The sequence below is a fragment of the Hyla sarda genome, chromosome 5 (genome assembly GCF_029499605.1).
Source record: "Hyla sarda isolate aHylSar1 chromosome 5, aHylSar1.hap1, whole genome shotgun sequence".
NCBI classification, from domain to species: domain Eukaryota; kingdom Metazoa; phylum Chordata; class Amphibia; order Anura; family Hylidae; genus Hyla; species Hyla sarda.
In genome coordinates, this window is record NC_079193.1 from 211,629,446 (window position 1) to 211,654,572 (window position 25,127).

Consider the following 25,127-nt stretch of genomic DNA (forward strand, 5'->3'; position numbering starts at 1 on the left):
GTGTTCAATGGGATTTAGATCTGAACTCATTGCTGGCCACTTCAGAACTCTCCAGCGCTTTGTTGTCATCCATTTCTGGGTGCTTTTTGACGTATGTTTGGGGACATTGTCCTGCTGGAAGACCCAAAATCTCGGACGCAAACCCAGCTTACTGACACTGGGCTAGACAGTGCGACCCAAAATCACACATTCAAGGCACCCAATGCCAGAGGCAGCAGAACAACCCCAAAACATCATTGAACCTCCACCATATTTCACTGTAGGTACTGTGTTCTTTTCTTTGTAGGCCTCATTCCATTTTCGGTAAACAGTAGAATGATCTGCTTTACCAAAAAGCTCTATCTTGGTCTCATTTGTCCACAAGACGTTTTCCCAGAAGGATTTTGGCTTACTCAAGTTCATTTTGGCTAAATGTAGTCTTGCTTTTTTATGTCTGTGTCAGCAGTGGGGTCCTTCTGGGTCTCCTGCCATAGCATTTAATTTTATTTAAATGTCGACTGACAGTTCTCGCCCACACTGAGCCTGCAGGACAGCTTGAATATCTTTGGAACTTGTTTGGGGCTGCTTATCCACCATCCGGACTATCCTGCGTTGACACCTTTCATACATTTTTGCCATGGGTTGCAAACTTCTTGATAATGTTGCGTACTGTGGACAAAGGCTAATCTAGATCCCTGGAGATGGACTTGTAACCTTGAGATTGTTGATATTTTTCCACAATTTTGGTTCTCAAGTCCATTTCTCTTCTCTTTCTGTTGTCCATGCTTAGTGTGGCACACACAGACACACATTGCAAATAGTAAGTGAACTTCTCTCCTTTTTTATCTGCTTTCAGGTGTGAGTTTTATATTGCCCACACCTGTTATTTGCCCCAGGTGAGTTTAAAGGAGCAACACATGCTTGAAACAATCTTATTTTTCCACAATTTTGAAAGGGTGCGAAAGATTTGTGTGAAATTATGTCCAATTTGCTTTTTTTCCTCCCTTTTTTAGTTTAGTTCCAATACACACAATGGGAATAAACCTGTGTATAGCAAAACGTGTTACTACAAACCTTTTCTGTGAGAAATGCTTCATTTTCTTGAACAATTTCAGAGGTGCCAACATTTACGGCCATGACTGTATATAAATATATATATAGATATAGATAGATATGTATATATATATAGATATATATATATATATATATATATATATATATATATATATATATATATAATGTAGCTGTCGGGAAAAAAATCACAATCCCACCTTAGGCAGTTGCATATATGTATCAAATTTTGTGCCCTGTGAAATGTTGTGTATAACCTGAAAAATGTTGTGTCTTTTCTTGTCATTTGCATCATATTGCTCATTGTTCACTGCTTTGATAGCTGGCTGTTTCTGGTGTTAAGCTGGAGGGCTTCCTATGTGCTCTGACTAATCAGTTGTCTCCTACTTGCTGCCCCCTTCTAGTCTCACGGCATTAGTCTTCTACAGACAGTGGAGCAAATATATTGCTGTAGCTTGTCCCTCTACATTCTTTAGTATTATCTGTTCAGTGTATTTACAAATGCAAACAGTTCCACTGTCACAGCACCAAAGACTTAGTGGGAGATTTATCAAAACCTGTGCAAAGGAAAAGTTGCCCAGTTGCCCATAGCAACCAATCAGATCACTTCTTTCATTTTTATCAAGGCCTCTGCAAAAGGAAAGAAGCAATCTGATTGGTTGCTATGGGCAACTGGGCAACTTTCCCTCTGCACAGGTTTTGATAAATCTCCCCCTTAGACTCTGGATTAATTCAAAGCTGTTGTTTTATTAGTTCCCCAACGTGCAACGCTTCAGCTGCTTTAGTCTAATGCAGCCAAAACGTTGCACATTGGGGAACCAATAAAATAACAGTTTTAAATTGATCCAGCGTTTCCGTATTTATATAATACTAGATGAGTACCCAGCGTTGCCCGGTTTTTCCTTCCTAATCCTTGTTGGGAGCTTTTGACTTCATATCCCGTCCTCATATATTTTTGGCATATCCCAACCCCATATCCTGTCCTCATATCTCAACCTCATATCCCAATCTCATATCCCGTCCTCATATCTCAACCTCATATCTTGACCTCCTATCCCATCCTCATATCTCGACCTCATATCCCGTCCTCGTATCCCGACCTCCTATCTCAACCTCATATCCCGACCTCCTATCCTGTCCTCCTATCTCGACCTAATATCCTGTCCTCATATCCCGTCCTCCTATCCCGTCCTCATAAACCGTCCTCATATACCATCCTCATATCCTGTCCTCTTATCCCATCCTCATATCCTGTCCTCAGGTGTGGACTGATTTGTGATGAAGGTATTGTAAGCTGAAAATACAATGGGACGTGGCTTTGTGGGACTGGGCGTGATTTGCAAGCCAGACCGATGCACAAAAAGGGTAGCTAATAAAAGGGATGGGGCATAAACTGTGGGCGTGTCTTTGTGAGATGGGGTGTGGCTTGCAAGCCGGACTGACACATTCACCAGGAGATTCAGAGCAGAGCTTGTAGAGTAAGGTACTGGAAGTCCCATATACTTGCATTGGACTTGAAACAAAAACCCATCTTTTATATAAGGGTGTAGGTAATGGTCAATTTAACTATCATATCTTTTTATTTGACATATAAGTAATATATGTACCAGGTATTATTGAAATATCTCCAGCCGTATGGAAGTTATGTGGGAACATACATTTCCCATTCATTTGCATGTGACTCTAAACAAAAACCCTGACCATCACAAATGAGGGTGAGTAAGGGTTAAATGACCTATCCTATATTTTAAGTGGACATATAAGTAACATGTGACCAAGTATTATCAAAATATCTCCAGCCATTTGGAAGTTATGCAGTAACATATATTTCCCATAGACTTGTATGGGACTTTAAACAAAAACCCCAACCCTCGCTAATGGGGGTGAGTAAGGGTTAAATCACCTATCCTATGTTTGTTGTTGACATATAAGTAACATGTGTGCCAAGTTTCATGTTAATATCTTTAGCCGTTTGGACTTTATGCTGGAACATACACACACACACATTGAGTTTTATATATATATATATATATAGAATGAGTACCCGGTGTTGCCCGGTTTTTCCTTCCTAATCCTTGTTGGGGAGGAAAATAAACAAAGGAGGAAGCTTTTGACTTCATATCCCATCCTCATATATTGTTGCCATATGCCGACCTCCTATCCCGTCCTCCTATCCCGTCCTCCTATCCCGACCTCCTATCCCGACCTCCTATCCCGACCTCCTATCCTGACCTCCTATCCCGACAACACTCCCTTTTCCCTGGTGTGTGCAATCCCATCCATGTGTATGCTAATTACTATACCTGCAGCTTACTAGCAGCATTGTGACCTTTTATGCACTATCCATACTTACTTCCAGTAAGAGTATACAGGCTCTCTCACCCCAGTATCCACCCTATACCTTGTGTTTTATATATGTACTTTTAACTGAATTGATTTGAATTGATTCTGTAGTCATATATATATATATATATATATATATATAATGTTTTTTTTTTTTTTTTTTTTTTTTTTTATAAGTGATTATGCTTGTTATAAATTATTTTAATTGGGGTAAATTCACAGTTTTTCGTGTGGCCTCTACTAATGGCCAGTTGACAAAACAAACTTTAAAACCGTTACCTCACACCACTGCCACTTGTCATAAAGTCCACTTTTTGATGCTACTTTCATGAGTACAATTCCCATCTGAGTGTCAGGTTCCTCTCAGCCTTACGAGCAGATTAGCATTCAGCTAGTTTAAACAAAGAGTAATCAGCTGAATTCAGCACCTGTGATGATCAGGGCTCATCCGGAAACCCGGCATGGCCAAGGAAGCAGAATGAAAGACCCCACTGACAGTTTTGACATTAATTCTATAGAAAACAGGGCCCAAAAATAGGACTTACCAAAAATCCCTAGCAAGCTAAGTTGTGCTAGAGATTTAACTCTCCTGGATCTCTCATATCTTTGCTGAAACCTGGTTGTTACATATGACCGGTACCTTTGGGAAATATAGTGATTCCTGACCAGCACTACTGATACTGTCTGATAATACCTACTGGAAACTCCTATTATATGTAGGTCACTTGCAAGGGTTTAACTAAAACAGATCTAAATTTTTAAATCTTTAGTAACAGAAATCCCCTTTTTTGCCAATCCTACTTCTTGACTTAAATCCTTTCTGCTTTTTTCACAGGTCTACGTTTGACCAAGCACTGGAAGCCATTCCCCAGCTTTCAAATGGAAGTGACAAAAAGTAAGTATTGTCCATTATTTCTTGTGGAGAAACTAGTTGATATTTAAGCATCTCTCTTCATACATTAAATATGAAGAGAAATTGCGTTAAGGTCTATGATGTAGTTTGCTATGATAGGTTGCATAAAACATGCTCTTTTTCATACAGACACGTTGTCATGCTTTATAGGTATTTCCCTAAGATTTGATGCATGATATTCAAAATATTTTCACAACAAACTGTTACTTTTAAATGGGAATAACACTAAACCATGTAGCAAAAAATTTACAATTTTATTAAATCCTCATTAAAAAAAACAATAACAATACTATAAATAATAAGTATCAATACAAAAGACTACATATGTTATTACAAAAATATAGGGACTAATAAATGCTCGAGAACAAATGATACATTCACATTATGTGTCAATTATGACTACATAAATAGTATAATAACTTTTGAAACCTAACTGCTCAAAAGAGCCAATAGAGTTAGGGGCATTTCTCGCAGTTTCATGTAGCTTTGAGGTCCATTTTATATTATCTCACCAGAAACAAGGTGACTACGATATTATGGGTAATGTCTTTACTGGATGATAATAATTAATAATATTTTGTATTGATACTTATTATTTATAGTATTGTTATTGGGTTTTTTAATGAGGATTTAATAAAATTGAAAATTTTTAGCTACATGGTTTAGTGTTATTCTGGTAGAAAATAGCTATAGGACACTAAAGTGTCCAACTGTCAGTGATATTATTATTATTTTTTTAACTTTTAAATGCCTGTGCATGCTATCTGGTCATTTGTATGGAGTAACTTTAATAAAATAAGTTCTCAAAATAAAAATAAAAATTTACCCCCATGAAATCCATATTTTAGACAGGTAGGAAATGTTTAAAAAAAATTGTAATTGGGGGTACTTCTGTTTGCCTATGGTTCTTAAGAGCCAGTATTAAAGGCTAGATGACAACAGGTAACATTCTCCCCAGGCATATATGGTTATTAAAGGGGTACTCCGGTGGAAAACGATTTTTTTTTTTTTAAATCAACTAATGCCAGAAAGTTAAACAGATTTGTAAATTATTTCTATTAAAAAATCACATTGTTCCCAATACAGTACTTAGCAATCATCTAGGATGGTAGTGATGACTCCGGCCAGAAGATGGCAATATGTACGGTAAATGGCAGTGTGTAAGGTTAGGTTTACACAGTCTTTTGGTCATTATAGGTTTTCTCAGTATGTGTTTCACTCATGGTTTTGGCTTAAAATATTGACGAAAATATGTGTGAACCCAGCCTTTAGCAGTGTTTGACCCTTAAAAAAAGTGGGGATACATTATTTGGGGTTATTGTCCAAACCAGAAATTCTTTTAAAGGTTTGAGGACCAAACTGTAGACAGCTGTTTTAATTGTAGACATCAGAACAAAGCAGGATGCTGCTGGCTGGGCTGGCCTTTGGCATGCATATGGACATGTTTTTATTTGGAGAGACTGCCAATCTGGCAGAGGCACTCTATAGATCTAAGAAATACTGGACTTTATATAGTTTTATACCTATGTACATGTGAAAATGTATTTTTTATGAATCAGAAGACTGGACAGGTGCACAGGATTAAATGCCAGCTTAGATTTAAGGAAGGAATCTGTAGAGAATCACCCAGAGAGATTCCAGTACCACCTTTGTTAATTAAAAAGTCAAAAACTTTATTCAAAAATGTTATAGACACTCTTCTTGTGTGCACTACAAATACAGGCGTCAACATCAACGTTTAATGTTAATTAGTTCTGGGACGACCATTGTTTAAACCATTGTATGTTAAAACCATTGTATGTTTTTTTTTGTTTTTTTTATTAATTTATTTTATACATAATCATAAAAAGGTAAAAATACAATGAATCCTTATTTAAGTTATTAAGTTATAAGTCCCTTATTTGTACTCATTATCAGTTTGTATATAATGGATATATGATTTTTTTTTATCCTGTACGTTAATATCTTTTCCAATAGGATAGGGTAAATGGAGTATATCTTTCCCCCATTTCTATTATATTCCCTGAAAATTTATTTGAGACTCGTATAATTCAAGCACCCTCCTTCTTTTATTTTAAGTCTCTCTTTAAATACATTCCAGTCTATTATATTATCATTCTCCCAGATTTCTTTAATCGTTATGTTATTTCTGTAGCCGATTGTACCTAAATTATCTAATAGGTTGATTTCATCTAGTTTATTATTATCAAACAGGGGGGCGATGCCCAGTATACCTTCTATATCCAATTCTTTTTTTTATGTTTTCCATGTTTTGACTATCCCCCTTACCAAGATATTTTTTTTCCATAATCCCTCTTCCAATTTTCCTGATTCCAATAATTGGAATAGGTCTACAAATATCCCCCTGCTTTTTGACAACAAATATCCAAATAAATATCCAATAAAATAAATCTGACTTGACAAAAAATATCTAAATATGTCCGGTATTTCAATACCACCTTTTTCCTTAGATTGGCATAAATAATCTAATTTTATCCTTACCCTCTTCCTGCCCCAAATCAGGGAATTGAAAATAGCTATAATTTTTTTAAATATCTGACATTCACACCAGATAGAGACAGAGCTAAATATATTCATAATTTTTGGCATAAGTACTGATTTGATCAACACTATCTTATCTGCTCTTGACAGGTTCATCTCATTCCATATTTTTTTCCTTTTTTTCCATTACTTTGAGAATTTTTTGAGAGTTTATTTGATGAAATCTATTTATGTCTCCCGAAATTACAACTCCCTCTTCTTGTTTTATTATTTTTAGGCCATATGATGGTTCTATTACGTGTCTGCCTAATGGCATAAGCACATATTTTTTCCAATTAATTGCTAGTCCTGATAATAATATCCATTATTATGGGAAGAGATTTTGAAGGGTCCTCTAAAAATAGCAGCATATCATCTGCATACAATGTAATTTTGTCTCCTCTCCCCCCTGTGCCAAATCCCGCAACGGCATAATTCCTTCTTATTCGCGCAGCCAATGGTTCTACTGCCAGTGCGAATAACAGGGAGGAGAGGGGACAACCTTGTCTTGTCCCTCTGGACAAGCAAAAGCTGCCAGAATTACTTCCATCTATACTAACTTTTGCAGTAGCATCCTGATACATTAACTTAAAAAAATTTGGAGTGGGGGGGGGATTCGATTAAATTGATTAACACCTCCCAAAGGTATTCCCACTCCACCCTGTCGAACGCCTTTACAGCATCCAGAGACAGGATGGAGTGGGATCCCCTCTCCTCAGTCATCTGAATATTAGACATAACTCTATGTATATTTTGTCTGGTGGATCTATCGGGGATAAACCCACATTGATCCGTATGTATAATTTCAGATATAATGTTTTTTAATCTATTTGCTAGGGTCTTAGCTATTATTTTTATATCCGTTAGTAAGAGTGATATGGGCCTGTAGGATTCTAGTTCAAGCTTATCTTTCTCTGGTTTTAATATAAGTATTATCTTAGCTTCCTTCATGGAGTTTGGTAAATTACCTTTTTGTAATGAGCTATTTATGACTCTCACCATAGCCGGTATTAGGATTTCACCGTATACTCTATATATCTCAAATGGTATGCCATCTAACCCAGGCGTGGTGTTCCCTTTAATTGTGGCCAGGGTATTAAATAATTCATTTGTTGTAATTGGGCCATTGATCATCCCTAGTTCATATTTTGGGATGCTTGGAAGTTCTGTGTCCTCCAAGTACTTAACTATTTGTGCATGACTCCCTGTAAGTTCAGAGCTATATAATTTACCAAAATAACTTTCAAATTCCTTTTAATATTCCTTCTGGGTCATTTATAATATCCCCTCTAATATTTTTTAATGCTTGAATAGATTTATTACCCTGTTGATTTTTTATTAAGGCTATTAATCTTTTGTTTGGTTTGCCCGCCTCCATAAATTTATCTTGTCCTTGAAAAAACGCTTTATTACGGCTTTTTTCAGTTAAATAAGTTTCTAATTTAACTTGCTTGTTTTCCCAATCCTTTTTATTAACTTCACTTTGCTCAAATATAAATTTATTCTCTGCCTCATTTGTTTCTACTATTAATTCTTTTTCTATTTTAATAAATTCGTTTTTTTTTTTTTCCCCCTAATGGCATGCATAATTTCTCCTCTTAGAAACGCTTTACCAGTGTCCCAAACTATATGGTCTGGGGCTGAGTCCCAGTTTCTTTGAAAAAATTCTATTAGGTTATGTTTGATAATGTTGTTATCTATTAATTTTATCCAGTGCACATTAATTTTACCATAGCTTTGATAGTTTGAATTTCCTGTTTCTAATTCCATACGCAGTATAGAATGATCAGAGATATATCTTGGGCCATAATAAACTCTTTTAAGTTTGTTAAAGGCGATCCCCTCGCCCAGGCATATATCAATACGGGACATCGTTTTGCTGGTTTTATTCCAGCAAGAATACATTTTCCTGTCCGGGTTACGTGCTCGCCAAATATCCATTAGACCCGTTTCCTCACAGAATTTACTCAGGGGGATTGGATTATCTCTGATCATTCTATTTTCTAATCTCAAACGATCTTTATTTTCGTCAAATACTCAATTCATATCCCATACTATATATAGAGGGCATTTTTCTTTTGTGTGCCAGAAACTCAATATAATTTGTAAGATACAGGAAGAGTAAGGTGGCGGGATATACACAAATCCCAACATACGTAACAAGTTACCTAATCGCCCATATAATATAATAAATCTCCCTTCAGTGTCTATTACTTTATCAATTAATTCAAGCATATAAGATAAGAGGAGAGACAAAAAATATATATATATATTTTTTTTAATAAGAAACCACGTTCCATTTACCCCCTCTGCCTGTGGAGACCTTGTTTCACCTCCCCCCCCCCCCCCCCCAACCCCCAATTGACCTGTCCCGTATTTTGGCAAGTCCCTAACCTAACATGTCCCCTCCACCACTTCCCCACAATTTAGTTGCCATGGCCTGTTACCCGTTACCCAGCCCTGTTAATTTTTCAGGTCTTGACTATTCATCCAGGTTTTGAAAGAATTGAACTGCATCTTTGAAAACAACTCTCAGTTTGGCTGGGAACATTAAAGAGAATTTTACCCCATTTAAATGTAATCTTTTCTTAATTTCTTTATATGCCATGCGTTTTCTTTGTGTGTCGTATGAGTAATCTGGAAACACCATTATCTTATTATTGCTAAACATTACATTATTTTTTTCCCTCAAGGTATGTAAGATTTTCTCTCTGTCCCCCTCATTGCGCAGTTTCAATATTAAGGCTCTTGGGCGACTACCCGGTGGTAGCGGATGCAGGGGTACCCGGTGTGCTCTTTCCACTCCAAAAGTGGGGGATAATTTATCCTCCCCACATTCCTCCTTTAACCATTTCTGGACAAATTCCACCCGGTCCCTGTCCTCCGCTCCCTCCGGGAAGCCCACCAGTCTAAGGTTTCCTCTTCTGGCTCTATCCTCCATCTCTATGACTTTCTGGGACAGCGTATTATTATCTTTCTGCAAAGCGTCCACTTTCTTTTTCATTTCAAGAGTTTCATCCTGTAAGTTGGATATCCTCTCCTCCATCTCACCACATCTTTCACTGAGTTTTGTCATCTCGTCTTTAATTAGGGTTATGTCTAAACCAATATTTCCTATCTGGGTGACTAGACCCTCAACTGTGGAGTTACATTTGCCCATTGCATCAAACAACATTTTTAATGTAATTGTGTGTCCCTCCTCTTCTTCCTCAATCAGAGTTTCTCTAGATTCCTGTCTACCCTGTTTGTTCCTATGAGACACTATTGGGGATGACATATATCTGTCCAATCTACCCTTGCTCTCTTTGGTTGGACTAATGGATCTTCTTTTGGGTGCCATGTCCTATGTAATATAATACGGAAAAGAGGGACAATTATATCAGTTATATCCCTATGCAAGTCGACATACACCCAATTATGCTCTGAATAACCAAGCACACAACTCTAAGATGTACATTTACATTCAGAAATCCCAGGTGTATTGGATATAAGCCCTGTATAACGTCTTGTGTGCACAAGATCACCATAACTTGAATCAGCAAAGCAGTCCTTACTATGTTACTGAAAAGCAAGAGATGGAATATAATAATTAAGTCCTTAGTTTTTTATAAGTCACATAGCAGTTTTTACAGTACTTGGTGTTGAAAAGCAAAGTTCTTCGTGACTAAAGACGACACAGATCCCAAGTCCTGTAAATCCGAGGTGTAGAAAAAACAATCATATCCTTTAAGCTTTAACATGAGCAATACTGCGACCCCGCCATAAGTGGAAGCTGGGTTCAAAGTTGCTTAAACCATATACCACCCACTTTAAGCTAGGATCACAGCGGCTATAGATTTCAAACTTTGGGCTTAAACTGCTCTGCTTTCACAACCCAGAAAGTCAAAATTCAATTTTACAAGAATGGTTCAATATGAGGGTTAATAACAGCTTAGCCTTTTGTAATTGCGTATGGAACAGTCTCACCCATCCAGACCGCGAGATTCCTCCAGACGGCAAGGCTCCTCCAAGAATAGCAGGGCTCCTCTAGAACAGCCAGGCTCCACCAAACCACGGCGGTTTCCTTACTGACCCGCTTCGCTGTGCTGTCTCCCTCTGCCGAGACGTCCACCTGCTGCTGTGCCGTCCACACGGAGCTACACGCCCTCCCCAGCCGGGGTTCAGCGTTGCTCTACACCGCCAAGTCACCGCTCGCCTTGCGCAAACCGGGCGCTGGTGTCCCTCTGCGGCGCCGAGCTCCACAAGGAACTCGCTACCACTGAGGGGACTCCGCACCCGTCGCAGCCTCCTTGGCGTCCCACGTGACCGCTGCCTCCACAGCCTCACGATCAGTGTCGCACGTGACCGGGGGCCCCGCTGGATTCAAATTCCGGACAAGTGGGCGGCATCTGGTGAGTCCTAGCAGATGTGTGGGTACGTGGTGAAGGGGGGGCGGAGCGTGTCCTAGCTTCCTGCCTCCATGTTCCTCCATGGTAGGGAGGAACAAAACCATTGTATGTTGAGTCCATGACTCTATGAAAATCTGGTAATTGGTTCCGAAGCACCCGAAATGTCAGCCCAGTGTAAGAAAACATAAAGAATAAAGAAAAATAAGCATAAAAATATATGTATATTGTAAGCAAAATAGCTGTTTTACCATTGAGTTTAAGCAGTTTTTGTCCTTTTTCTTCTATAAAACTGACATTTTATGGGTGTAAAAATGTCCAAAAATATGTTGTGTAAACATGGCCGAAAAAGCAGTCAGGCCATGCTGGGAATTGTAGTTCTCCAACATAGGTAAGAGTGCATTGTTTTGAACATATGTTCTACTGTACAATACCTATCTGGGTGATACAAGTTGAACTTCTGGGACACTAGCAATAACTGTAGGGATGCACAGCAATTCTGTAGGGCTGCACTGCTCACTAGGAAGTGGGCTAGCGGCTCAGCAAGAGCCATAGTGATTGGATGCTGCAGTCTGATTGGACATTGCTGTGTGTCACTGAAAGGGAGGAGGACTGGGGGTCTTAGGGAGAGGGGGGAGCTGCTGATCGGACATAAGACTCAGAACTTCTAGAGGCACAGTTACATTGGGGGAGATCAAAACCTGTCCAGAGAAAAAGCTACTGAGTTGGCTTTAGCAACCAATCAGGTTGCTTCTTGTATTTTTCAGAGATCTTTTACAAAAATAAAAAACACTCTGGTTGCTATGGACAACTCAGCAACTTTTCCTCTGGACAGGTTTTGATAAATCTCCCCCTTGTATGCAGTGGTGCACGACAGTGAGGCACCAAAGCAGCCTGGTGGCAGCTAGAGTTATCAGCTTTGCCAAAAAGCTGCTTCTGTACAGTAATGGCCCCAACATACCAAAGTGAGTGTAGCCTTCGTAAGTTGAATAAATTGTATGTTGGGTCATTGTATGTCCTAATAGCGTCAATGTAAGAGACAAGTTGTCAGTCTTCTCTGTGTTGTTGAGACAACATGTCTATCATCAACTAAACTGTCCCTTATCCCCCCCCCCTATCTGTCCCTGACTCTCGCTGACTCTATCTTGTTCTATATTTTTACCCAAAACCCCATATAAATACCTTTTTAGATCCCCTTTGGCTGCTCAGGCTCCTGCCACGAGCGAGGTAGGAAGAGGGCATGGCCCGGCAGGTGACATCATCTGAAGCCTGTCAGTCCGCCCTTCTCCCTCTTCAACATCACATAAACATAAATACAATAAATCTGTCAGAATAGGTCTCCCCGGCAAGGGGAGTTAGCACAGCAGCATGTCGGGACTGGTGCTTTCTGTGTCCCATAGTAGCACGGCAGCACGGCGGGACTGATGTGCTCTGTGTCCCGTAGTAGTCAGTTGGAGTCTTTTGTAGGAACCTGGTTAATAAGACCTCGATCAGACTCGGGAAAGTACGATCCTCTTTTGTGCAGCGCTGCACTGACATTTGGCCAGCCGGATGAAGCGGCAGGCCATGTCAGGAGCACCCGTGCTGTGGGCACAGCGCTAGCTCCCACCTGTCTGATTGACAGGCAGGGACCTGCGCTGTGCTCCTCAATGCCAGCATGAGTCCGAACTCTATGCGTTGGGACATGTAGGGAGAACCCCTAGTGGTAAAAAATAAATAAATATAAAGATACATTTTTGTTAATCACATGTAATTAGAAAGTTGTTTCTATTACATCGATTAACAAAATATAAAAAGTTTTTTTGGGTGACAGTTACCCTTTAACATGTTTAAGAGAATTAGGACTCAAAATGCAACAGATGGGAAGGTCTTTAATGATTTTGTAGTGCACACAAGAAGCGCGTTTTCAACTTTTTTATTTTTCACTTTTTAATTTACAAAGACTCTGTGATGTTGGACTGGTCTTTTTTTGATTTGCTACAGATTTCTAAATGTCATCAATGAATAGGTGGAGACAAGGCTTTAGGAGCCAAGCCTGGGACAAGGACTGAGATAGGGAGACATGCGTGGGACCTGGAATGAGATGTTGACCCATGCTTCAGTCCATGAATAATATGGAAAGCCATGCATGGGGCTTAGAATGAGTTGGGCAGTCATGCGGGGGGGGGGGGGAACATAAATGAGATGTGCAGCCATGCAGGTGACATGAAATAAGCTGGGAAGTCATGCATGGAACCAGGAATGAGATGGGATGCTATTCTGAGGATCAGGTGCAAGACATTAAGCCATTCTGTGGACTAGGAACGAGATATGGAGCCATGTTGGGGACCAGGGAAAGAAGCAGAAGGGAGCAATGCTAGGAGCAGGATTGAGATGAGGAGCTTTGCTGTGAAGCAGGAATGAAATGAGGAGCCATACCTTGGACTAGGAATGAGAAAGGGAGCCATGCTGGGAACCAGGGATGAGATAGATGGCCTTGCTAGGGATTCTTAATTTAAAAAAATCATGATGCTGGGGATAAGGAATGTAAGGGATGCAATAGTTAAGTTTTGCTCTTTTATCATTATTTGTGTTCTGCACATGCATGCTGACTTAATTATACAAACAAGCATTGTATATGACTATGCCTGTAAAAGGCCACATTTTTGTACACATTTAGGTGATTTGTTCAAAAAGGTTTATTTGAATAATAGATTAAAGGGGTATTCCTGTGAAAAACAATTTCTGGCCCCAGAAAGTTAAACAGATTTGTAAATTACTTCTATTAAAAAAATCTTAATCCTCCAGTACTTTTCAGCTGCTGAAATTGAGTCGTTCTTTTCTGTCTGACAACAGTGCTCTCTGCTGACACCTCTGTCTGTCTAAGGAACTGTCCAGAGTAGGAGCAAATCCCCATAGCAAACCTCTCCTGCTCTGGACAGTTCCTGAGACAGACAGAGGGGTCAGCAGAGAACATTGTTGTTAGACAGAAAATAACAACTCAACTTTAGCAGCTGATAAGTACTGGAAGGATTACGTTTTTTTAATAGAATTAATTTACAAATCTGTTTAACTTTCTGGAGCCAGTTGATATGAAAACAAATGGTTTTTAGAGTTCAATCTATTTTTTATTTATCTTTGCACACACAAAAAATAATCAAAATTTACATCTATACAATTCCATACAAAAAACTGCGAAATTGGACATAATACATAAGACAAGACATACACAATAGAAAAGACACACTAGGATAAGGGTATTTTCCTCTGGCTATTATAATTATATAATACTTGATGGTCTAGCCAATCCAGCACTGCCCCAGAATTCCTAAATAGAGACCACTTTGTCCATATTTTAGTGAAGTCCTCCATTAAGTCATTATCTCTAGCTCTAAGTTCCTCCATTCTCTGGAGGTCTTCTACAGCCTCCAGCCACATGATCTGGGTTAGTGGTGTATTTGATTTCCAAAATATAGCTATAATTTGCCTAACTGCTATAATAAAGAAACCTAATATATCTCCTTTTACGTTTTTATATGGAATTAAAGTTATTGAAATTAAGGACAGTGCTGGTGTTGGCGAGGCACTGCTCAAAAAAATAAAGGGAACACTTAAACAACACAATGTAATTCCAAGTCAATCACACTTCCGTGAAATCACACTGTCCATTCAGGAAGCAACACTGATTGATTGACAATCTATTTCACATGCTGTTGTGCAAATGGAACAATCTCCCTGGGCGTGGACGGAAGAGAAAAATTGATGAAAGGTGTCAATGCAGGATAGTCCGGATGGTGGATAAGCAGCCCAAACAAGTTCCAAAGACATTCAAGCTGTCCTGCAGGCTCAAGGAGCATCAGTATCAGCGCGAACTATCCGTAGACATTTAAATTAAATGAAACACTATGGCAGGAGACCCAGGAGGACCCCACTGCTGACACAGAGACCAGAAAAAGCAAGACTACATTTTGCCAAAATGAACTTGAGTAAGCCAAAATCCTTCTGGGGAAACATCTTGTGGACAGATGAGACCAAGGTAGAGCTTTTTGGTAAAGCACATCATTCTACTGTTTGCGGAAAATGGAATGAGGCTTACAAAGAAAAGAACACAGTACCTACAGTAAAATATGGTGGATGTTCAATGATGTTTTGGTGTTGTTTTGCTGCCTCTGGCACTGTGTACCTTGAATGTGTGCTAGGCATCATGAAATCAGAGGATTACCAACGGATTTTGGGTCGCACTGTACAGCCCAGTGTCAGAAAGCTGGGTTTACATCCGAGATCTTGGGTCTTCCAGCAGGACAATGACTCCAAACATACGTCAAAAAGCACCCAGAAATGGATATCAAAAAAGCGCTGGAGAGTTCTGAAGTGGTCAGCAATGAGTCCAGATCTAAATTCAATTGAACACCTGTGGAGAGATCTTAAAATTGCTGTTGGCAAATGGCGCCCTTCCAATAGGAAAGACCTAAAGCAGTTTGCAAAGGAAGAGTGGTCCAACATTCCGGCTGAGAGGTGTAAGAAGCTTATTGATGGTTATAGGAAGCGACTGGTTTCAGTTATTTTTTCCAAAGGGTGTGCAACCAAATATTAAGTTATGGGTGCCAATCATTTTGTCCAGACCATTTTTGGAGTTTGTTGTGGCATTATGTCCAATTTGCTTTTTTTCCCCCCATGTTTGGTTTAGTTCCAATACTCACAAAGGGAATAAACATGTGTATAGCAAAACGTGTTACTGCAATCCTTTTCTGTGAGAAATACTTCATTTTCTTGAAAAATTCCGGGGGTGCAAACATTACGGCCATGACTGTATTTAGTAAACGGGGTAGAACATCTATTTTTATCACATTTATTCTACCGAACCATGATAATGGAAAGTGAGTCTATTTATCCAGATCTTTCTCTATTCGATTTATCGTGGGTATATAATTCAAAGTATATAGTTTGTTCAAGTCTGAAGGAATTAGTACTCCCAAATAACTAATATGAGATTCTGTCCATTTAAATGCATAATTACGTTCCAACTGTTCTCTATCGTGTTGTGTATTATTTAAGTTTAATATTTTGGTATTTATTATTTCTGTATATTTACTTTAAAGTTGCTTAATTTACCGAATATTGTTAATAGGGATCGGCCGATTATCGGATTGGCTGATAATGCGCCCAGCGCGTGCGCCTCCAATGAATATATTTGTGGCCCGGACATCCCTGTGTCCCAAAAGATGTTTTTGGGACACAAGGATGCCCCCGTCAACTCTCTGCGGCCCCGCGTTAAGTTTAAAAATGCATGGGCCACCGGGAGATAGCGCACGCCGGGACGTCACTGACGTCCTGTGCGTGCGCCCATAGCAACGGAGGAGCGGAACATGGAGGTGGAAGACGCACGCTGGCCAGCATGGTAAGTGACCAGCGGCACGTCAGCTTCGGTGCTCAAACGACCGCTCCTCCGGTCCCGTTACCTAGTGCTATGGCCGGACCAGAGGAGTGGTGGTCAGAGCACTGAAGTGGGGCAGTACACAGGCATACAACCTCCAGCCATACACTGTATATGGCTGGAGGCTGTATGTCTGTGGGGGAACTATACTGCACCTAATGTGGGGTAACTATACTGCACCTAATATGGGGAACTATACTGCACCTAATGTGGGGGAACTATACTGCACCTAATATGGGGGAACTGTACTGCACCTAATGTGGGGGAACTGTACTGCACCTAATGTGGGGAACTATACTGCCAACCTAATGTGGGGAACTATACTGCCAACCTAATGTGGGGAACTATACTGCCAACGTAATGTGGGGAACTATAATGCCAACCTAATGTTGGGAACTATACTGCCAACCTAATGTGGGGAACTATACTGCCAACGGAATATCGGTATAAGTTATTGGCTATCGGCCTGAAAGTTCACAGGTTATCGGTATTGGCTATAAAAAATCAATATCGGTAGATCCATAATTGTAAATTCATGCAGAACAGAAGGAAGACTCAGGTGATGTAACCAATCAGGTGATGTAACAAATATTAATAAATCATCTGCGAATATAACTAATTTATGTTTTTGTGGGCCAATCTGAATCCCTGGGATTAACTCATTTAATCTTATAGCATTTGCTGAGGATTCCATTACCAGAATATATAGGTATGGGGACAAGGGACAACCTTGTCTTGTTCCTGAAAGAACTCCATTTACTCTAACTGTAGCACTTGGCTCCTTATATAGGGCCATAATCAAATTTTTCATTTTCCTCCCCATCCCCATTTCCACAAGTGTCTCCTCCAGGAAACCCCAATCTACCATATTGAAGGATTTTTCTGCATCTACTGTTAGTAGGCATGTTGGGGTCCCCTGGAGGAGAGGCCGTGAAATCAGGGCCATTGTGCTAATCACATTATCCCTGGCTTCCTGACCCAATATGAATCCAACTTGTTCTTTATTTATCAACCTTGAGATGATGTTTTGTATTCGATTTGCAATAATTTTAGAAAAAAAATTCATATCTACCGTATATTGATTAAAGCGATTGGCCAATAATTTAGTGTTAAATCCTTTTTAATTTTAGGTGCCACTACAATATTTGTCCGTAAGGACTGTGGTTTAAATAAACATGTAGGTGAGATAGAATTATATACCTTTGTCATAAACGGAGACAAAATCTGGTCAGATTAAAAAAAAAAAAAAAAAAAAAACAGATGTTAGCCCTGGACTCTTCACGATTTTTAATTGCTTTATCACCGTTTCAACTTCAATTTGTGTAAAGTCCTGTTCTATTTCCTCATTTTCCTCTAAAGAGATTTTTGTTAGATTTATATTCCTCAAATAGGCTGCTTTCGCTTGTGTAGGTGCCTGTTGTTCACCTCCAAATAAATGATAGAGGTCTCTATAATATTTATAAAACTTTCCGACTATCTTCGATGGGTCATGTACCATTGATTACTACATTTTGTATGGCAACAATATGCTTTTGTTCTGTACGGGGATGAAGGACCCTAGCTAAAATAAGGCCTCATTTATTATCATATTCAAACCCTCTCTGCCTAATTCTGTCTCTTATACATAATGAACATTGATCCAAATGTAACAATATGTCTCTCAAATTTGAGATTTCTGCTTTCAATTGGTCATTGGGGCTCGCTTTATTATTATCACCCTTTATCCTTAGGCTATCTAATAGGAATGTAAATTTTTGAGTATTCTCCTTTTTTAACCTACTACCATGCAAAATAAAAATCCCCCTTAGTACACCTTTAAGTGCTTCCAATTTTATTGGGAGAGGAGTTATGTCTTTTTCATGTATTTCAAAAAATTCAGAAACTACATTATTAATTTCCCTTATGCATTAATAGTCCCTTAACAAATTATCGTTTAAACACCATGAGTATGTTTTAACCCTATTGCCAAAATGTTCTAGTTTCGCACTTAGGACCCATATCTAGTAATTCTTGGGTTACAAAAATATAGTCTAACCTCTCATAACTATTATGTGACACCGAATAATGTCTGTAGTCTCTAGTTGTTGGATGTAATATTCTCCATAAATCTACAAGGTTCAATAATGCCAATTCTCTTTTAATGTTTTTCAGTGATAGTGTAGATAATGTGGCTTTACCTGTCGATAAGTCTACGACAGGGTTCAAGGGTGTATTAAAATCTCCACCCATTCTTATCTTAGCACCTGACACATAGTTTCCCAAGTCTTTCAATACTCCGGAACCAAACGGCACTTGCCCTGTATTTAGAAAACATACATTTGTCAAAACTAAACATGTTCCTTCTATCCTCATTTTAATAAACAGATATCTTCCTTCTGGATCTATTTTCGTTCCCAAAATATCATATTGAAGTGATTTATGTAATGTGATTGATACTCCCCCTTTTTTAGCAAAGGATGTGGGCATAAAACCAGTTGGGATAACTACTATTATTACATTTAGGGACTTGTTTTGCCTTAAAATGGATCTCTTGTATAAATAATAAATGAACCCCTTTTTTTCTGGAAACTCCACATTATGTTTTCTTTTTTGGGAAATATTTAGGCCCCGCGCGTTATATGTACTAAAGGTTAGCCCCGCTAATGGCATATATCAATTTTAAATCCAGATACATAGCATATATCAATTTTATATCCAGAGGTAGGAAAGGGGAATACACATTCAACATAAAACACAACAAAACAGGCCACAGGCCTACCTATGATAACTAACGACAACCTGTCTATACGCCACACCTTGCTGCGGTCCCTACTGTAGAGTGACAGGTATTTGACATTTAGTGGTCAGCTTTTGCTTCTTCCAATTATCAATAGAATAATATTTTTAAATTATAAATCTGGAGCGCAGGCGGCTGTAGGTGAGCAGGGAGAGAGAAAAAAAGGGAGGGAAAAACAAAAATGGTTGTTATAGGATATCAAGTCTCGGTTCCAGGGAAGCCTACATATTTCCTTATGAGCTTGTCTACAAACATTATGTTGATAAAACAATGAGAGTCTCAGCTGATACTCAAAAAAAAAAAGGGGGGGGGAGAAGAAAAATATTGTAAGTGGATTTATATATATTTTTTCATATATCCTTTTTTGGACTTAGTTAATCTTTCTTTCTCCAGTTTTTTTCTTCATTTGCATATTTTTTTAGCTGCCAACAACTTAGGAATTTCCCCGCTTCCCAGAGTCATTTCTAGGGGGAAAACAGACCAGGTTATATTATGGAGTTTTCTGTTGACAGGATATTATGTCTCACTGGTGAGGAGCTTCTAGGAACGCTTGTCGCACTCCCCATCTCCCCTATAATTGGGGACATGTTTGCTTGTACAGTAGCCTGTAATTCACCAGAACTCTGGGAGCATATGCTATCAGCTTTATCATCCATATTTGAAGGACACAGTGGTATGTTCCCTTGTTTAACTCTTCCCTCATGGGGTTTTTATTTGTTTTACTCTCAAAATATTTGGACCCAATGTTTCCACCACCTTTTCTTAAATAATGTGTTATGGAAACTAAATCTAAGTCCATATTGATTTGGGGTAGAGCTGTTTTCTTTTTCCCTCTCTGCATGACCCCTAAGGGTTTTCTCCTTTTGTTTTATATAGATAGTAGGTGCAATATACATTATGGGAAAGATATAAGTGGCCACAAGTTTGTCTTTCCACTATATTTTTCCTTTTTTTTTTCTCCCTTTTTTTCTTTCCCATTTTCTTTCTCTCTCTCCTTAAATTCCCAGCTTTTTCTTTTTTTCTTTTAAAGTCACAATTATGTTATATTTTATTCCTCTACACTTTTACTTCCCTTCATGCACAGGTATATAAAAAACTCAGGGGCAGACATATCACGTGTGCAACATGTTCAACTGCACAGGGGCCCAGCGTGAGAGGGGGCCTGTCAGCGGCAGACCCCCTCTCATGCTGGGCCGGCCCTACCATGGGACCTGAATGATGCAGGAGGCATTTGTATCTCTCGTGCAGGGCCACCATCAGGGGGGTACAGCCAGTACTCCAGTAAGGGGCCCCATCTCCCAGGGGGGCCAGGCCCCTGCTGCACCCCCCTGCAGCAGCCCCAGCACAGAATACTGCTGTTTAAGCAGCATCCTACTGCTTTCACTGACAGCTGCAAAATACTTGCTGCCATCTGTCCTCTCCTCCCTGGATAAGGCTCTTACAGACGACAGCAGCACAAGGGAGCGATAACTGCCGAACATCGGGCTGTGTATGGGAGGCAGAGGACCTTTGGTGATGTCATTACCATGTGATCAGTCACATGGGTGGGAGGAGCCTGACTACTATGCAATGGAGGCCCAGGAAGAAGTTCCTGTATAGGGGAATGTGTATCATGTGAAGGTAACCTATACTACATACTAACACACAAATTACTATGTCTGTGTTTTCCAAACAGTGTGCCTCCAGCTGTTACAAAACTACAACTCCCAGTATGCCCAGAAAGCCAACAGCTGTCTGGGCATGCTGGGAGTTGTAGTTTTGCAACAGCTGGAGATACATTGTTTGGAAAACACTGCACTATATAATTCCCACACACTGCATTTAACACACCCACCACATTTATTGATTTAAGAATCAATAAATAAATCTCCAAACTATTCCAATATAACGTTAATTATCCCACACGGTCAATGGCATAATTGTTAAAAAAATACCAAAGTCCACAATTGCTAATTTTTTGTAATTTCATATACCATAAAAAATAAATAAAAAGCGATTGAAAAGTCGCATCAAAACAAAAATATTACCAGTAAAAACTACAGATCAAAGCGCAAAAGATGAGCCCTCACACATCCCAGTATATGGAAAAATGCTAAAGTTATAGGGGTCAGAAGAGGATGATTTTAAGTATACTATTTTTTGTATAAATGGAAGCCCCCAAAAGTTGCAAAATGGCGTTTTTTTTTTACTGTGTATTTCATGGTAGCATGATTGATGCCATTACAAAGTAAAATTGTTGGCACAAAAAGCAACAAGCCTCATATAGGTCTGAAAGTTGAAAATTAAAAGTATTATGGTTCTAATACACAAGTGGTATAAATATCATGGTCGCACCTGTCACAATCATGACTGAGCCCCCTGTGACCGGCCACCACTGCTGCCACAATATCTGGCTGATCTGCCGGCGACTGTAACTGTAAGGGTAAAACTCCAAAACAAAGTACCTACACAAAACAAAAAAAGGGTCCACATATCGCTAAAAGATTATTTTGTGAACACCAACCAAATTAAAAACATGTATATGAGGCATCAGGAGAAAACCACAAGTAAGCACAGAGGCTACAACACACATGAAATTCAGAGATAATGGGGGAGATTTATCAAATCCTGTGCAGAGGGAAAGTGGAGCAGTTGCCCATAGCAACCAGATTGTTCCTTTCTTTTTTATTTTTTTATTTAAAGGCATCTGAAAAATTAAAGAAGCGATCTACAACTGCTCCACTTTCCCTCTGCACAGGATCTGATAATTCTTCCCCATTATCTCTGAATAAAGTGGCAGGGGGGGGGGGTCAGTCGGGGGGAACAAAGTGGCAGCGGGGGATCGGGGGGAATAAAGTGGCAGGGGGGATCGGGGGGGATAAAGTGGCAGGGTGGATCAGAGAGTGGAAATAAAGTGGCATGGGGAGGATCAGGGGGGTGGCAAATGATATAGCACAGTGGGGAGTGGTTGAAATGGCACAGGAGGTTGATCAAGGGGGAGAATGCATGGGGGTAGCAGCCCAATTTGTAATGCTGATACTGGTATCATGTTATACGTCGTAGGACATGCAACGCGATATGTGCAATTGGCGGTACTGTGAGGGGTGTCCAGGGGGCCCAGGCCTGAGCTGTGTAAGGGGCCCCAAAATTTCTGATGGCAGTCCTGCTCTTGTGTGCCGACGCCCGGGACATGCAGTTCCAGGGCGCCGGGCAGGAGATTTCTGCTAATAGCTACTTACATCTGCCTGCGGGTCACGGATGCGGGTACTTCCTGGTGGAGGTGCGCGTAGTGACGTCATTGCAAGCGCAGCGCTGCGCCGCTACACCGACTTCCTGCGCGGCACATGCGATGAAGTGCACACATCAATTATAGCGCGCACCTCCAAGAAGTCCCCGCATCCCGCGACCCGCCGGCAGATGTAAGTATGCTGCCAGTGCCTGATGTGGGGGCTCTAAATATCTGCTGCCTAAAGGCGATCTAAAGCTATGCTGCCTAAAGGGGGGTTCTAAATCTACAACATAGATTTAGAGCCCCCCTTTAGGCAGCATAGATTTAGAGCGACCCCTTTAGGCAGCATAGATTTAGAGCCCCCCTTTAGGCAGCATAGCTTTAGATCCCCTTTAGGCAGCAGATATTTAGAGGGACTCTAAATCTATGCTGCCTAAAGGGGGGCTCTAAATCTATGCTGCCTAAAGGGGGGCTCTAAATCTATGCTGCCTAAAGGGGGGCTCTAAATCTATGCTGCCTAAAGGGGGGCTCTAAATCTATTCTGCCTAAAGGGGGGCTCTAAATCTATGCTGCCTAAAGGGGGGCTCTAAATCTATGCTGCCTAAAGGGGGGTCTAAATCTATGCTGCCTAAAGAGGAGCCCTATATCTACAGCATAGATTTAGAGCCCCCCTTTAGGCAGCATAGATTTAGAGCCCCCCTTTAGGCAGCATAGATTTATTTGCATTTATATGTTATGGCACATTTTTTTGCACAGGGGCCCTCTGCTGTCTGTGTCCGCCCCTGAAAAAACTGTTCATACCTTTTTAAGTTAGCAGTGATCTCTGGGGTATTTTCGGCTTATCAGGTGATACTCCGCAGAAGTCCCGTTAGTAACAGACTATATGTCACACAGACCGTGTTCGGTCTCAGGCCATCAACCCCCTCCGTTTTTTTCACAGCGTGATACCTGACTTCCTTCTGGCTCCCCTTGGTGGCTCCCTCGCCTCCTCGTGGCTTACTGGACTGGGCTCTCTCACAGCCCTGCAGGTACACGGTTCCACCACTGCTTTACTCCCGCGCTCCAGGGTCGCATACCCCTGCTCCGAGCTTCAGTCTGTCTCCCCCAGTAGACGATTCTCCCGGTGTTCTCCCACGGTCAGCGCCTGAGGTGTTCCGAGCTTCGGCTCGGTGCTGGCTTTCACCAGTGCGCTGGCTTCCTCACACGGAAGAAGGATTTGAAGGATTGTGAGCGCTCACGCTACCACGTCAGCACGCCTACATCACATGCACAAAGGGTTTTTACTGGAATACCCCTTTAACTGCAGCCTAACTATACTGGAGTGTGTGTAAAATTTAGAAAATCTGCATCAGCTTTCTATTATTTATGCAAGGGATGCAAGAAATACAGTTTCAGCAAATACTACGTTAGAAATTGAAGTGTAAAACTAAACAGCCACAAGTGTGGCACAAGTGGTAACCCATGTAATAGTAGCCCCTAGAATTATATGATAGAAAAATGGAGATTCCGTAGTATATTGTATATTGATAGATTTTCTGTGACTAACTTAAGACAATTCAAATTCTATTATTTGTGTGTTTTCCCCAGAGGAAATAAGCTATTTAAATGGTGTCGCTAATAAAATCACTTTGTGTCACAAGAGCAGAAGTCCCCTTGTCATACATACAAAGTAGCCCAATGACACCATGCCCTACGCATGGTTAATTCTGTATTTACAGTATATACTATCTGTATGATATTGAGTTTGTGTATCTCTCCACAGGTCACTAGAGCAGCTGATGAATGAATTTAAGAGCAGTATGCACTTACAACTTGTGTGCTTCCAGCCTTCCTCCAACTATGAGAAGAAGACCTGAGCAACCAGCATATCCTATGTCTTCTCATTGCCTGTGCAGGTTTACTGTAGCCTCAGTTTTTGCCATGTCTGTATTACGTTTTGATATTGAAACAAAGCTCCTTGTTATTACTAACTGTTGTTCCAGAGATATGCACTACTCTTTGTTATGTACCACTAATGCTACATTATGTAACAACATGAAATAAAAGCTTGTTTTCTCCTAGAAGTCTCAAGTATGTTTTACAAATGAAGTTAAAAAATTAAGTTTTTCTCCATTAAATTTTATAGGAACATTTTTTCCAGTACACGTGTCTTTTAATTTGACAGCTGTAGTGACGAAAGCCATAAAACTGTTTTTTTTTGTTTTATTTTAAATTAAAAAAAATTGCTGGTTTTATTATAGCCCCACCCAAATGGGTGTTAAATTGGGGAGCAGTCAAATGAGCAAAAATCAGACAAAAAATTCCCAAAAACTGTCCAAATGGGCAGCATAAAATAGGGACAGGTTCCCTTATTCCAATGGTGTATGATTCATTCTTAAATGTTGCAGGGTTTCAGAATCATAATTCTAAAACCTGCCAGCTATGAGTCATTGGGGCACTCTTTGGCAGCTTCTCTCCACCCACCAACTTCCTGTACCCAAACAGGTAGAGGTCTATCA

General features: G+C 40.0%; 1 protein-coding gene across 2 annotated transcripts in view; it reads left to right on the forward strand.

Moving 5' to 3' along the window:
- EXOC2 (exocyst complex component 2) overlaps positions 1-24,692 on the forward strand; it is a 205,997-nt gene extending 181,305 nt beyond the window's left edge. For both annotated transcript variants that reach the window (XM_056521044.1, XM_056521045.1), the window contains 2 exons: positions 4,229-4,288; positions 24,392-24,692. In XM_056521044.1, coding sequence (XP_056377019.1) covers positions 4,229-4,288; positions 24,392-24,485 — 154 coding nt within the window. In that variant the 3' untranslated portion in view covers positions 24,486-24,692. The remainder of the gene's footprint in view (positions 1-4,228; positions 4,289-24,391) is intronic.
- The last annotated feature ends 435 nt before the right edge of the window (positions 24,693-25,127 follow it).